We start from the raw sequence: 16,463 nt of genomic DNA on the forward strand, positions 1-16,463 counted from the left end.
CCCCCACAAAAAAAAATTTCAGGCCTTGTGCCTATAGTAGAAAGGATTATCATCATTGGGGCTGTGGATTGACAGTTCTATTATGTATGAAATATATTTGAGTTCTTTATGTACTGATTTCCAGTCCTGCCAAGATTAAATTCACACCTTGACCTTCTATTAGTTCTTGAGTCCATGCCAACATGGATTAGTTAAATGTATCATTGAGGCATTGTTTTGCAACTAGATGCCTTTCCTGTCACTAACCCTTAGTTGTTTTTTCAAGTAAAGGATATCTTATTTCTTCAAAGGCACAATGTCAGTGGTTGTTTTACTGGTACAAGAAATGACAACATCACAACTTGTAGTCCAAGATATTTGAAGAAACACAGATGTAAACTAACACACACACACACACGTTTCTTTCTGATTCTGACATCAATAAGATAAATACCAATCATATACTTGTCAGTTTAATAAGCTACACCCCCCTCTTCCTAATTTTGGGTCCTGTGGTATGTTAGAAATTATTTTGTTGTAGTAATAGTATAACATTTTCATTCACAAAAAAAAAAAACCCTTCTGTGTAAAATATTTTCTTTTTCTTTTATTTTTGGCTTTTTGTAGTGGAAAGGGGTTGCAACTAGGGAGAATTATGTTCAACGAATGCATCAATGACTTGACTTGCAATTATTATTATATATTCATGTGCTAGCATTGCAAAAATAATGAGTTCATGATATGTTTAGTGACATTTTGCAGACACTGATGGTGAACTAATATTTCCAGCACACTGCTATAACAAATAAAAGCATTCAATTGAAACCTGAAGACAATGAACTGTAGTAATTGTTCAGTTGAACCAGCATACAATTACTTATTATTATGATGATGACCTTAGCAGCGTGATACTGGTAGGAGCAGAAATAGCATAATACATTGAATTGGTGATGGTTGCCAATATTTATTTTGAAGGTGACAATTTGGCAGAAATAGTTAAATCTGTCAGACTAAAATGTCTTGAAGTATTCAGTTTTGTTTCTCTCTTCTTTCTCCATTCAAATCATGCCACACTAGATTTTGTCGTACAATTTTTCTTCTGGGGCCTATAAATAGCAATAATACACATGTTGTGGTTGGTTGCTTAATTTGTTTCCTGTATAAATTGGCCTTTTGTCTGCATCATCTTCATCTTTTAATGTCCACATTTTCCATGCTTGTGTGGGTCAGACAATTTGTTGTGGTAGATTTTCTGAGGCTGGATGCTCTTCTTGTTGTCAATTATCACCTGTTTCCAAGCTAAGTAATATTTCCCCATGGTTGGACTTGTTTTCATACAAGACTAAAAACAAAGGACACTACGTATAGGTCAGTGACCTTTGTTTACAATTGTTGTATGATAATACATACATATGCAACAGGCTTCTTTCAGTATTTGTCTACCAAATCCATATACGTGTTTCTGGTCAGCCTGGGACTATAGTAGAAGACACTTGCCCAAAGTGCCACACTGTTGGATTGAACCCAAAACCACATTATCAGCCATACTTGCACCTAATTTAAAATTGAAAACATAATGTTTTGATTGTTTAGTCTCACAATTACTGTGACTGTCAAATTGAAATTCATAAATATGTTAAATTTAGTAGTCATTTAGTCTACGAAAGAAATTGCTTCAGGTCCTATATCAAAATTATTAAGACCATTGAACCAATGTTTGTTAAACTAAAGCTAGTAAATATGTTAAATTTAGCAGTCGTCTAGTCTTACAAAAGACCTTGCTTCAGGTCCTACATCAAAATATCCCATTGATTTGGTTTTTTATATTTTCGACAGTTATGTCAACCAATCAAATTATTGAAAACTGTCTAGTATAATAGTTTAGTTTATTGGTGGTAACTTTATTCTTTTTTTCTTTTTCTGGTTTGTCATTGGACTGTGGCCAAGCTGGGGCATCACTTCCAGGAGTCTTGATCAATCTTATCAGTCTCCTTTTGTTGAGCTTTGTTTGTTGCAAACGATTTATTGAATAGTACTGAGTCATAGTGTTGACATAGAGAATGTGATTCAACAGTGTCTGTACTAGTAAACCAAAACACAACACAAACGTACACAGGTGTATGTGTGTATGAGAGAAAGAGAGAGTACAACCAAATTATGGACTGTATGTGAAATTTATGCTTTTCTGCTTTTTATTCTCTGTCTCACATACACACACACACACACACACACACACACACACAGTCCAATCAATACCAGCATGGGGATCAGATGTTAAATGATGCTAATATTTATGCCAAATGATTTAGGAGTTTGCATTGTAAACTTGAAGTTCTTGGTACCAGCTCTCTACATGGAATCTTGGCTAAATCATTTACCTTCGCCTCAGACCAGTCACTAATTGGTGGGAACCACATTGAAACTGTTAGTTGAATGTAGTTGAATAAAATTTAAAATATGCATTTTTGTTCTGTGTGTGTGTGTTGAAGTGACAGGCTTCCACACAGTATCTGTCCATCAAAAATTAGTCACAAGGCACTACTCAGTCCCAAGCTTCAAGACATTTCCCAAAGATACTCTACAGTAGGACTGAACCATATGTCATAATGCTGTGAAGCCAGCTTCTTAAGTACAGTCATACCTAAACCTTTGATTATAATGGGATTTTTTTCTTTCCTTCTACAAATACTTTGAAAAACATTCTCTAAAAGGTTGTTTTTTTATTGTGTGTAAATGTTTCATTTCTCAAGATTTTCATTTGATTCAATCTGTATCACCAAAGTATAAATTTAATTTATCGTCTATCTAAATTTTCTTAAAACACCTTGTCATCCTATAAAGGAATATCAGTGTGTATTCTTTGTAATTCCACTTCCATGCACAGATAAAATCATCATCAGAATTGATGTTACCAATATTCTCATTCCATTACCACTTTTCTTTGAACTATTTTTTAGAATAGTTTTCTATTTAATTTTTTATTCCCCTTCTATTTTTATCTAACTGCTTCTGAAACTTGTTTCAGGACTGTTTAACAAACAGATTGTTTGTTTTTTGTTTTTTTTTTAATTTAAAGCTATTTAATTTGATTTTCATAACATAAAAATTATTTATTAATTCTAAGCTAATGTTTTGAGTCCTCACAGATATATTTCAAACCTTTTGATATACCAACCTGCCTGAGCCTGTCTCTGCTAGTTTTGTGATAGAAATTTCATGTTTTAGAGTAATCAAGATTTAAAACCTGCCATCAAAATTCCATGTTGTTAATTTATGTTCCAAGCATCAGCTTAATATGGCAGTTATTTTACTAAATGTTTTATTATTTTGTGAATCAATCAAAACAAAGATAGGTGCAGGTGTGGTGTGTGGTAAGAAGTTTGTTTTTCAATTCCACTGTGTGGCAGCTTAGGCAAGAACCTTCTACTGTATCCCTAGGTTGACCAAAAACTTGTGCATGGATTTGGTAAATGGAAACTGAAAGAAGCCCATCTTCTGTTTGTGTATATATATATATGTGTGTGTGTGTATATATACACAAATAAACGAACGCAATTCTTCCATGTGATCAGCTTGAAAAATTAAGATATTAAGATATTTTTCTTAACATGAAGCCTCTGGTAGCCTTAATACACAAATAAAGAAATTTTATCCACCAATGCAGTGTTGAGCACTGATTCTTGTCATTCGACATTTACATATATAAATAAAAGACAAAGGAATAAATGATTATCTTATGAACTTCATTAGCTTACAGTTGTTTCTCCTAAGATGCAGTGGACTCATAGTTGGGTGCTTGAATAACACCTTATAGCCTCATTGGAGGTTCCATGTTCGGGGCTCTGATGAAGTCATAAGGTATCACTCAAGATCTCAACTGAGTCCACTGCACCTTATATGAACTTCATTAGTTTACAGCTGTTTCTGCAACAGCTGTAAACTAATGAAGTTCATAGAATAATCGTTTATTCCTTTGTCTTCTCATTTTCTTATTACCATTCTGTACTTGACTAACACTTCATTCTGAAGCATATGTATATTGAGTTCTACACCAGGTTATTAGTATCGCAATGCCTTAGTTATATATATATATATATATATATATATATATATGCACACACACACACACACACACACACACATTTGTGTGTGTTTCCTTTACATCATGTGTTAGTTGTAAGCAAATGTCACTAGTATGGAAAGTAGATATTAAGATGATGATGAAGAATAATGTATTTCAGCAGAAATTTTGGGTATTGAATTAGCTGATTGTCATAAAGTGAATTATCGTATTGTTCTTAACACTTACATTAAGGATAACATTAAAAATGTATTGGTTTGATAGTTTATATCATCATATTGTCATCGTCATCATTTTAACATTCACTCTTCCATGAGTCAGGCAAAATTCATTGAGGTAGATTCTCTTTCGGCCAGATGCCCTTTGTTGTTGCCAACCCTCACTTGTTTCCAAGCAAGTTATTATTTTCCCATGACAGATGTTTTCACAGAAGATTGAAAGCAAATATCATGGCCTTTATGACGGTGACACTTGTTAACAATAATTGCACAATGTCAAGATGAGGAAGTACAAATATACATACACACATGCACACGCATACAATAGTCTTCTTTCTGTTTCTACTTAGAAGCCTTTAGTTAGCCTGGGGCTCTAGTAAAAGACCAACTGACCAAGGTACTATACATGTGTGTGTGTGTGTGTGTGTGTACACTCATGTGTATGTAGGTGTTGTGTTTCCTTGTCTTGACATGACAGAATGGTTATAAATGAGAACATTACCATCATACAAGCAGGGTGCCTTGTTTGTAACCTTACATGGAAACCTGTCTGGCCACAGGGGAATATTACCTTGCTTGGAAATAGATGAGGATTGGTGGCAAGGAGGGCATCTGACCATGAAAATCTGCCTCAATGAAGTCCATCTGCAAGCACAGAATAGTGGTCATTAAAACAATGATGATGATACTGAGCTTATTGAAATATTTGTCTATTCTTGTACTGAAACATTTACCCATGAATTCAATCAATAGACATTTTATAACTATTCTGTGATCTAAAAACAAGGACACACACACTTACATACATTTTTGGAAGCTAAACATGTGAGGGTGTTACTTGCATTTTTTTGTTTTGTTTTAAATGTCACTCATTCATTTCTCATAACTGCAAATAAATAATGTATTACATTATTGTATCACAAACACTACATTGTAGATACTTGAAGCAAACTAGAAATTTATAAAGTCCTGCTCTAATGCAGTAATTCATATTGTGTTCTCATTGTTTAGCTCTCTGCAATCTAGCTTGTTGATCCTGCTTTGGTATCTTTGACTGGGACTTCTAGTTTATACCAAAATTATCATATTGTGCCATCATGCACAGTTAAAACACTCTAAGGCAGTATGATAATGATGATGGTCATCATCATTTAATGTCTGTTTTCCATGCTGGCATGGATTGCACAGTTTGACAGGAGCTGTCCAAACTCCAATTGTCTGTTTCGGCATGTTTTCTATGGCTGGATGCCCTTCTTAACAACAACCATTTTACAGTGTGCGCTGGGTGTTTTTTATGTGCCACCAGCATGGGTGCATTTACATAGCACCAACACAAGTGCATTTTTCTTGGCACCAACTGGCTCATCTTGTAATAGGCATGATTTCTGCTGTCATTCTACAAATTTATTTGCTCAATAATTTATGGATTTCCAATTCTCTCATAACTAGCCATCTGATATCTCTATAAGAGCCATGTGTGTGTTGTGTGTATAAAAATATAAATCTTATACTTTTTATTTTCATTACAGGGAAATGGATTATGGTTATGAAGCCGACACGCATTCAGATAACCCTGACCAGTATTACGCTACTGTTGCTCCGACCTTAGCAAATATGCCTAGCAATGCATCTTTTGACCAATACAGTGACCATTCACTTGCTTCTTCACACTTATCACTCCAAAATGCTGGTGTATACAAGGCAAGAGCTGCCCCAACACAGGTAAAATGCTCACCTTTTATTTTCCCCCCATTATGTTGATTTTATTTAACCCTTTAACCATATCAGCTGCATCCAATCTCTCACACCTACCCTACAACGTCATTCTAAAAATATAAACAACCACATCATCAAAATGTTGAATGCATGAATAATTGCAAACAATGTTAATAAATAAGAATTACATTTGACAGAGGAATCTGAATGCTAAAAGGTTAAAATTATTACATGAAATACAAGATTGCACTGTTCTTTTGATTAGCTCTATTTTATTATGTTTATGTTGTAGTCATGCTTACAGAGATTAAACAGCTTTTCAAATTCAGATACTATCATGTAACTAAATTATATCAATTTTATGATTGTTGAGAAGAATGAAAAGGTTAAAAGCAATTAAAATCAAGATTACATCAAGTATATAATTCTCTGGGTGAAAGTGCTTATTCTGAAATGGAAGGACAAAATTGAAACTTAATAATGAGACAAAATACAGATGTTCAGAAGAGCAAAACCAGTTTAAGTTGTTAAAATACTAAGGTCTTTATGCGTAATTGCTTAACCAAAACAGCGTTGTTATACTTTTGCTTATTCTTGTTTCATGTTTTGTTGTTGTACAGAAGTAAATGAAATTATAATTCAGATTATAAGCGGGAAGAAACAGGCAAATAATCAATTATGATTGTCAACATTAATGATAACCAATAGGGTTATGTCTAATCAATATAAAAACACTTTGGGTGTTGTTTATAGTACTATTAATGACACCAATTATTTCATATCATTGCAACTAAATAGTCTTTCTATTAAAAGGAAATTGAAGTGTTTTAAAGAGAATTAAAAAAACAAACAAGTGCTATTATTATGGTCCAATCCATGAAACTGTTCTTTATGAACTACTGTAATCAGCTAGATGGACATGGGTGGTGGTCAGCTGTTAGACTCCCTCTTTTATTGTAGCTGCCTCTCTTATTCAGTATATACATAATTTATGAGTGTGTGTGTGAATATCATCATCATTGAATGTCTATTTTCCATTTTGAGTTGGATGGTTTGACAAGAGCTAGCAAGGTGGAGGGCTGCACCAGGCTCTAGTCATCTTTTCTGGCAGGGTTTCTATAGCTGGTCACCCTTCCTAATACCAACCACTTTACATAGTGGGTGCTTTCTACATAGAACCAGCACCTACACAAAGACACACATGCACGCATATGTATAGATATACATACATATACGTAAACAATGTACCACAATGATTTGCTAACTCCATTCTTCAATACTTGTGATTATACATATTCTATGAATATTTTGCAGATTTTTAGATAACTGGAGTGGTAGCACAGAAAAGCTTCCCATTTTTCAGTTCTTAGATAGCCAATAACTATAGAAATGCTTCATGTGATAAACACTAGGGTTATATATCTCAGTTCACTTATGTATGAAGGGGTACTGAAAAGTTCCTGGTTTTAAGGGTATTGCAAAAGGCCTGGTTGGCGACCTACCCTTCTAAGTTCTTTCACAGGGCTTAGAAAAACTGAAGCACCACTGCAATTAGTGTGCGAATCTGAGAGGGGAATATGTTAGATAAAATCATAATTAACTGATCCTCCTCTATTTTCTTTTACCAAAAGCCAGGAACTTTTCAGCATCACCCTTGTACATAACCCCACCTCCTCAAAAAAAAAAAAAAGAAAAACAAAAGGTTGGTTGAATTATATTTTATTTTGTTGGGTGAATAGGTTACCTAACAATTCAACAATGTTGTTGACACAGATATTATTTGCATATTGCGTCTATTCATCACAAGTTCATCACAATCCTTTTCTACTCTAGGCACAAGGCCCAAATGTTTGGGAGCAGGGAGTCAATAAGATCGACTCCAGTACGCAACTGGTGCTTAATTTATCGATCCCAAAAGGATGAAAGGCAAAGTCAACCTCAGCGGAATTTGAATGCAAAACGTAAAGACAGACAAAATACCGCTATGCATTTCGCCCGGCATGCTAACATTTCTGCCAGCTCACTGCCTTACAAGTTCATCACAATCAACACATCTCTCTTGCTCTTATCATCCTTGTTGTGCCCACCTTCCAGCACTAACCACTGTGCCTAGTTCTTCCTTCTTCAAACAATGTTTTTCTGGAACACTCGCTGCTCATGCCTTCCCCTGCAGATATTCAGTTGCAATAGTTCGAAAAGAACATTAATGGCTTTGGTTTTTCTTGTTTTGAAGGGTTTGCAAAGCTCATGGACCTTGCCTCTTTCTCAAGATTCAGTAAACTGGAAAACACAAAAAGAGAGAGAGAGATAAAAAGAATAGAATAGAAAAGAAGACTTGAAGATATTTATTGAATGGTTGCAAGCATAGCTGTGTGATTTGCTTCCCACCCATGTGATTGGGAGTTCAGTCCCACTGCTTGGCACCTTCAGCAAGTGTCTTCTACCATAGCTCTAGGATGACAAGAGCCGTGTGTGTGTCTGTGATTGCCTCCTTATTTTGTTATCACATAATAGTTGTAGGTGTGTGTTGCCATCACACAAGCTTTACCAGTTGTTTCCAGTCTTCCATGGAAACATGTCCAGTTGTGGGGATATATTCAAAATTTGAAATTGCGAAGCTACTGGATGATTTATTGTCAGAAGAATGTCAACTAAGTTGCTGTTTGCAGCGAGGAATGTAAACAGCCTCATAGACACTAGACCATTATTTACATAAATTTTATATAAGTATGTGTATATATACACACACGTATGTGTGTGTGTATGTATGTATTCTAAACTATATTTTCTTTTTGCAGGCTCCAAGAAAAGTAATAAATCCTCCAGAATTACCACAAGCTGCCAGGAGTTCAATTTCTTCGCTTCCACAAGAACATTTAGATGATGGATATAATCGGTACACTGCTCGTGTTAGAGGCATGGAACTTATGGCTCCAGACAGTCGGAGCTCTCCCCGTCCACAGATGGCATCCAACCGAGCAGGATCAGTGACGCCAACCAGGTCAAATATTTACCATCTTCCAAATCACCCCATTCCTCAAAGCTTAAAATCTAAGCAAATTCTTGGAAACCCCAAGGCTGCAACTTCCATGACCATAGTACCTCCTCACAGACAGAATCCAGGCCCTTGTTCCACATTTTATGCTCCTCAACGTCATATAGTACATTCTAAATGGTCTAGGTATAATATTTCTTTAAAGTTGGCATGGAATCTGTGCATGAAATCTGTGCATGTGTTAACTCAGCAGCTTATCGATCATTTAACCTGCATGAAAACTCATCACTGATGTTCACAGTTCGTCAGTCAAAATTTTAGTTTATTGGAAGTTAGTAAACCTTGTTTAACCTCTTAGCTTTAAAATTTGCCAAATCAGGCTTCCATAAATAATAATCCCGAATTAATTAAAATATGCCATAGTCAGCCATCTTGATTGATATATTTAGCTTTGATTATTAGCTGTAAAACTCACCAGCACCACTTGTTAGCTCATAGAGGATATCAAATTTATCTCAGTTTCATCAATTTTATGTGAATCTATCAGCATATTTCAGCATCATTAATTAATACTATCATTACTAACTGGTTGGTTATATTCTGTTCCATAGGTTTAACCTGTTGGTAATTATAATTTAGATTCAAGGATAAAATAGTTAAATCTATTGTGTTGTATATTTCCTCATTTGTTAATTGGGTACTTTTGGAATGTTCTTGAAATTTTATTCAGATAACTCGAAATGTTTGGGTTGCATAATAAGACAAATAAAATAGTTTAGCTTCTTCTCTACCATCTCTCTAGTTCTGTCTCAAGAGGCGATAAATTTCAACTGAATATTAGACTCGTTGGTGATAAGAATTATTTCCCAGTACTTGAATTGATGTGAGTGTTTGAAATATTCCTTGTGATTTATTACATGTAGCTGTATGTTAATGCATCTTTGGCATTAGTAAGGAGCCTAGCAAGTATACATATTTTGTGCTCTCTCTTTATTTTTGTTTTTTTATCTGTCTCTTTCTTTCTCTCTCTCTCTCTCTCCCCCCCTCCTCACATATAAGCACACATCCTCATCTACACTTTTTATTTGTTTATTTTGAAGAGGAAATTCAGTAGTTACTCTGGCCCCCCAAATCTTTTACATAATGTTTGTCAAACTCTAAACATATTGAATAGACTTTTCCCTCTTGTTTTTAAATTTTCTTGGACATATTATTTTTGAGGATATGCTCTGGTCCTTCTCATCATTAGCGTATCTGTACCTACCCATTTATGATATAAGAATAGCATTGCATCTCCTTCAGCTCAATCCTTCTCACTGCCCTTATCACTCTGACTCTTTCTCATTAATTCCCTGTAACTACTTTTCCTTTTTCTTCCTATTACCCACTTACCTTTCTTCCACACATCATTTTATCTCCTCTATATATAACTTCATCTCAACCCTTAGCACTTCATCTCAACCCTTATCACATTCTCTCTCACTAATACCTACTGGCACTACTGTGCACTTCCCCCAACCTGCCCCTTATCTTGGGTCCTGGTAAACCTTCAACCTATCTTAGCACATTCTTTAGTCCACATGTAAAGTATGTAACCTAATCAAAGAACACAGAAAAGTTGCATAATGCCAAAATGTGTATAAATACATTCTCACTCATTTTCTATGCAATTTCCATCAGTTGAACAGTTGTAGAAATTTAGATATTCTAAAAGTATTGATACTTTCAAGAAATTATTAATCAGTTATTTTCCCCAAGTTGTTGTTTGTCAGTAGTGAAGTTGATAAAGTATGTACATTGATAAGTTGATTAGTTTTTATTTGTTTATTTTTTTTTTATATTTTCCTCAACAATATCATTTGCTGATAGTTGGAGTCAACCAACTATCAGTAGATAGTTGACATGCATCATAGTCTTATGTCTGTATCCCCAGTAGTTCTTCATCCTTATTCATTTAACCCATTAAAGGATCTTACTTAATATATTTGTTGAGTCGATAATGGTTTTGATTCAAGTCTTTTGCTAGACCCATGACCTTCAGTCACTCACTGGTTTTCTGACAGGCTGTGGTCATATGCAGTAATCCATTTGTTGTTTGCCAATTTAATCTCTCTGCTCAAAACATTGCTCTGATCTCTTGTATGTGAACAGGATGTAATCCAAATGAGAGAAGCAATATGCCATGCACTAGTAGACACAATACATTATTAGTGGTATGGTTTTTATAACTTTACCTTCAGCATTTTATTCTGTTATAAAAGCACTTAGTCTGGCTTAAGTGAATTGTAAGAAAGAGTGCAAGTTTCAGATTGACTGTGTTCCTATTTGATTCTCATCCCTTTACCAACTTATGCCAAATAACAAACAATGGATTAAGACACTTTTCAAAAAATGTATATGTCAGGCACAAGCATAGCTGTGTGGTGAAAAAGTTTGCTTTCTATCCATGAGGTTTTAGGTTCAGTACCTCTGCATGGAACCCTTTGCTATAATGTTTGGACTGACTGAAATCTTGTGAGTGAATTTCATAGATGGAAACTGAAAGCAGCTCATCATGTATATGTCAGTGTGTTCGTTTAGATTTGCATTATTCAGAAGTTGCATGCTAGGTGTGACGTGGTTGTCACATCTGTTAAATCATCTTTTCACTTCATCTCTTTGAAGTTGTGTGAAATAAAAGCTCTCTTAATTTAAAAAAAAAAAAAAAAGAAGCAGAATCAACCTTGGTGGCATTTGAACTCCAAACGTAAAGAGTTGGAAGAAATGCTGTTAGACATTTTGTCCAGCCTGCTAACAATTCTGCCAGCTCACTACCTTATACCCTTATTCATCCATGTGTGTGTGTATACACACACACACACACACACACACACACACACACACACACACACATATAGAAAGAGAGAGAGAGGTACATATATGACAAGCTTCTTTTATTTTTTTTTTCTTACCTGACCCACCCTCTAGGCTTTGGTCGATACTTGCCAAAGGTGGGACTGAACCTGAGATCACATAGTTGTGAAGCAGATTTCTAAACCACACAACCATGACTGCACTTCTAGGCTTTGGTCAATTTAGGTCTATGCAAGAAGACAAAAAAGGTAGCAAACCTCTCTAAAAGATCCTGTATTCCCCGCACGGAATTCCATAATTCAAAGCCTATTTTGCCATCGATTTCCATGTTAGATCAAAGTCCATGAATATCGAGAGTCGATGGGGAAAATATGTTTTGCGTTATAGAATTCCATTTGCCGGGACACACCACTTCCATAATACAGGGAGATGCCTGTAGTTGCTAAATTGTTGCAAAATAACAAAAAAAATCTGCCTTTAGAATGCTGATTAAGCAATTGAGAAAAGTCCGTTCTTACACCCACCCACACATACTCATATTTAAATCTCATTCATCTCACATCTTAGTGATTCTAAATAAAGCAAGGAAACCTTGATTCATGGAAATGAAACTACTATAAACGGCATTTTCCTTTCATTTTCTGTTGCTGTCTCTCTCTTTCTGACATTCTCTCTTCTCTTTGTCTCAGTCTTGCTTTCTCTCTCTCTTTCTCTCCTCTCTCTTCTTGTCCCTCTCTTCTCTCTCTTTCCCTCTTAAGTTCAGATGTCCTTAACTTCATATAATTCTTTAACCATGTCTCAATTGTTCTGTTGTATTTCTCATAACACTACCACCATCTATACTACCTGCTTCATAATCTTTCTTTCCATTTCATGTAGCTCAGTTTATTGCTTGTTCCACTTGACTGACTGACCAAAATATAATAATAATAATAATAATAAATGATGTCTAATAATGTTTATGTTTAAAAATTTTTTTTTAAATGCTGTTACTTTTATTGTTGTTTATTTGCTTCACAGAAATGTTCACCTTTGTCTGGATGTTGTACTAATTAACAGTTAGAGTGGGTGGGCCCCTAATCGCTTTGAACTTTTATTATGCGAAGCTGTTTACATGTTATTTATTGTAACAACAATTCCAGAGTACTCTCATCACACCAATTTACTTCAGATTACTGCATGAATAATAGCCTAGAGATGTGATTTAAGACATCCATGATGCTCATGCACTCAAAAATATACACGCCCACAAAAATATTGGAAGAACGACAGTAATAATTATAATAATAATAATGATGATGATGATAATTATAATAGTGATTTCTTTCAGAACAAAAGCAGCATCTAGAAAGGGAGGAGAAGTAGAGTAAATTGATTCAACTCTAGGTACTGTGTACACTAGATGGTGTCACATTTCTAGTCTAGAACTTTGTCGTCTAAACCATTTCCACTATCATAACAACAATGGTTTCAAATTTTGGCACAGGGCCAGCAGTATTTGAGGGAAGGGGGCTAGTCTATTACATTGTCCTCAATACTTGACTGGTACTTATTTTATCAACCCACAAAAGGATGAAAGACAAAACCAACCTTAGTGGAATTTGAACTCAGAACATAAAGACAAGATGAAATTGTTCTGAGAACTTGAAGTGCTTTGACCAAATGTCAATGATTGATATTTTTGGCATTAAGCTAATATATTGAGCAGGAAGGGGAATAAAGTGAGATGAGATTGATCCCAACAGATTCAGAAGAGTGAATTGTAAATTTCAGCCTATTGAGATTTGAATTCTAAGTGTGAAGCAATATAGCTAAACACCACAAGACACATAATGTGGTACTTTTTGGTTTTATGTCTACAATAACATCAGGTTAGAATCAATTTCATGTCTTTTTTGTCGAGCATATTATTATTCCAGCCAATTCTTAGAAATGATAGTAGTAATAATATTAATAATCCTTTCTGTTATAGGCACAAGGCCTGAAATCTTGGGGGAAGGAACTAGTTCATTACATTGACCCCCCTGTGTTTCATTTGTACTTAATTTATCAACCTTGAAAGGATGAAAGGCAAAGTCGACCTTGGTGGAATTTGAACTTAGAAAATAAAGACAGACAAAATACTGCTAAGCATTTTGCCCAGAATGCTAACTATTCTGCCACATTGCTGCCTTAGTAATAATGTTAGTATTATTGATTTCAAACTTTGGCACAAAGCCAGCAGTTTTGGGGGAGAGGTAAGGTGATTACATCAACCCCAGTGCTTAACTGGTACTTATTTTATTGACACTGAAAGGATGAAAGGCAAAGTCAACCATGGCAGAATTTGAACTTGGAATGCAAAGACAGATGAAATACTGCTAAGCATTTTGCCCAGCTTGCTAACGATTCTGCCAGCTCACTGCCTTAGTAGTAATTTTAATAATATTAACATGGCATGTAAAAAGTACCATTCGAGCATGCATTGCTGTCAGTACCGCCTAACTGGCTTCCGTGCCAATGGTATGTAAAAAGCGCCATTCAAGCATGGTCGATGCCAGTACTGCCTGATTGGCCTTCATGCCGGTAGCACATAAAAAGCACCCATTACACTTTCAGAGTAGTTGGTGTTAGGAAGAGCATCCAGCTGTAGAAACCTTGCCAGATCAGATTGGAGCCTGGTACTGCCTTCTAGCTTACCAGTCCTCAGTTAAACCATCCAACACATGCCAGCATGGAAAGCAAATGTTAAACGACGATGATGATGAGTGTTTCAGAAATGTTGATATTCTATGCTTTTCACCTCTTCAACAAAATTGTGATACTGTTGACATTATGACTGGTCATTCTATGCTTTCAAAGACCATTGGAATTTTTTTTTTTTTTTTTTTCAAGAGCAGCATCATCCAGTTGTAAAATCCTGCCTTAATAACTCTCTGCTTAACCACTGATGGCTTGATCTCTTTTTCCAGTCTAACTAAGTAGCCTGGAATTGTTTGAATCCCAAATTACAGACAAATAGATGTGTGTGTACATATACATACATAAAATGATCATTTCAGATGCACTAAGATTTGCTAAATACTGTGTATTGCGGTTTATTTTTTCCACATTTCTAGTAAAAAAAAAATACCTTTTAATTTTCTCCAAACTCAAGACTATTCTGTAATTGCAGTTAAACCTTGTAGTAGTAGTAAAACAGTAATAATAATAATAATAATAATAATCAAGATAATAATAATGGAATTAATGTTTTTTGTTTTATAAGACTATGAAGACATTTATATGTGAATGCTAACAAATAATCCAGCCAACTGCATACTCAAAATTGCTTATGGTATTAATATATTAGTTGCTTAACAACATGCATTTCAAATTAGCTTATAGAATTTAGTTTTTATCCTTTTTCACATGACTTCTAGTTGGCTATATGCAACCTTCTTATTAGTTATTCAATTACATACACACACACACATATTGATAAACATGCATGTGTATATTTATTCATTTATTTATATATGTGTGTGTGTTGGTATGTATATATAAATGTGTGTAGGTATATAGATGGATGTGTATTTTGTTGTTTTAGAATTTTGTATTAGAGGTAATTTTCTGAATACCTCTCTACTGCACCCGCACTGTAATTGTTTTTATTTATATAAGACATTGCTGTGTGGTTAAGTTGTTAAACTGTTTACCATATGGTCATTAGTTCAAACCTTACCACTGTAGACATTTCACTTCAGCTATTCACAAAGTCCAAATTTGCAAGACACTTCCCACTGGGCCAAGGCAAACAGGATCCAAGAAGGTGTCTCTGTCTGCATGCAACCTCATAAACACCTAAAACAATTAGAAAAAGCATGGTACATATTAACATGTAATACATGCAATACCCATTTACAAGTCACAGCTGACTGTACTGAAATCCACTTACATAGCTTGACAACTTGTTTGGCAATCGTATGATGATTGTAAATGACCATCACCAACATACAAACAAAGCAATGTTGTTTACTTCCATGTCAGGCTATGGTGAAATATTACTTTGCTTGGAAACAGGTGAGAGTTGGCAACAGAAAGGGCATACTTCAACAAATCACAATCTAACCCATGCAAAAATAGGAAAGTGAGCATTAAATGGCGATCATTATTTAGTATCCATTTCAGTTGATAATTAAAACTGCCTGGAAAAATTTCATGATCAGTGCCATGAAAATGCTAAATTTTACACATCTAAGAAGTTGAAAACTGTCATCATAAAAAGATGTGCATGTGTGTGCCATTACCATCATTTTGTGTCCTCTTTCCACATTAGCATGGATTGGACAATTTGAGAGGATCTTTCAAACCAGAGAACTATGTCTTATTCTAGCATCTCAGTTTTGGATGTTTCCTTAACTGGGCACACTTTATCATAACAGTCACTATAGAGGTTGACTTACCCCATCTAATATCTGCCAACTTGTGTCAGTTAGTTTACATTCTCATAATTTAGTAGGTTGGCAAAGCCAGCTGATAGAATAAACTTCAGATTTTAGAAAATAAGCGCTAATGTCAGTTTGTTTGATGAAACCCTTCAAGGCCACACTACAGCATGGCTGCAGTCCAGTGAATGAAACAAGCAAAAGATAATTTATAT

At 35.0% G+C, this 16,463-nt stretch overlaps 1 protein-coding gene across 4 annotated transcripts in view; it reads left to right on the plus strand.

The window, feature by feature from the left end:
• The window catches only part of LOC106881306 (catenin delta-2), a 409,602-nt gene that overhangs the window by 273,844 nt on the left and 119,295 nt on the right, over positions 1-16,463 (plus strand). For 3 of the 4 annotated variants that reach the window (XR_008264620.1, XM_052969695.1, XM_052969696.1), the window contains 2 exons: positions 5,808-6,000; positions 8,793-8,995. Coding sequence is in view for 3 of the 4 variants with exons in the window: in XM_052969695.1 (XP_052825655.1) it covers positions 5,808-6,000; positions 8,793-8,995 (396 nt within the window). In the remaining variant the exon portion in view is untranslated. The other variant, XM_052969697.1, reaches the window with a different exon arrangement.

This window comes from Octopus bimaculoides, chromosome 7, assembly GCF_001194135.2.
Source record: "Octopus bimaculoides isolate UCB-OBI-ISO-001 chromosome 7, ASM119413v2, whole genome shotgun sequence".
Classification (NCBI taxonomy): domain Eukaryota; kingdom Metazoa; phylum Mollusca; class Cephalopoda; order Octopoda; family Octopodidae; genus Octopus; species Octopus bimaculoides.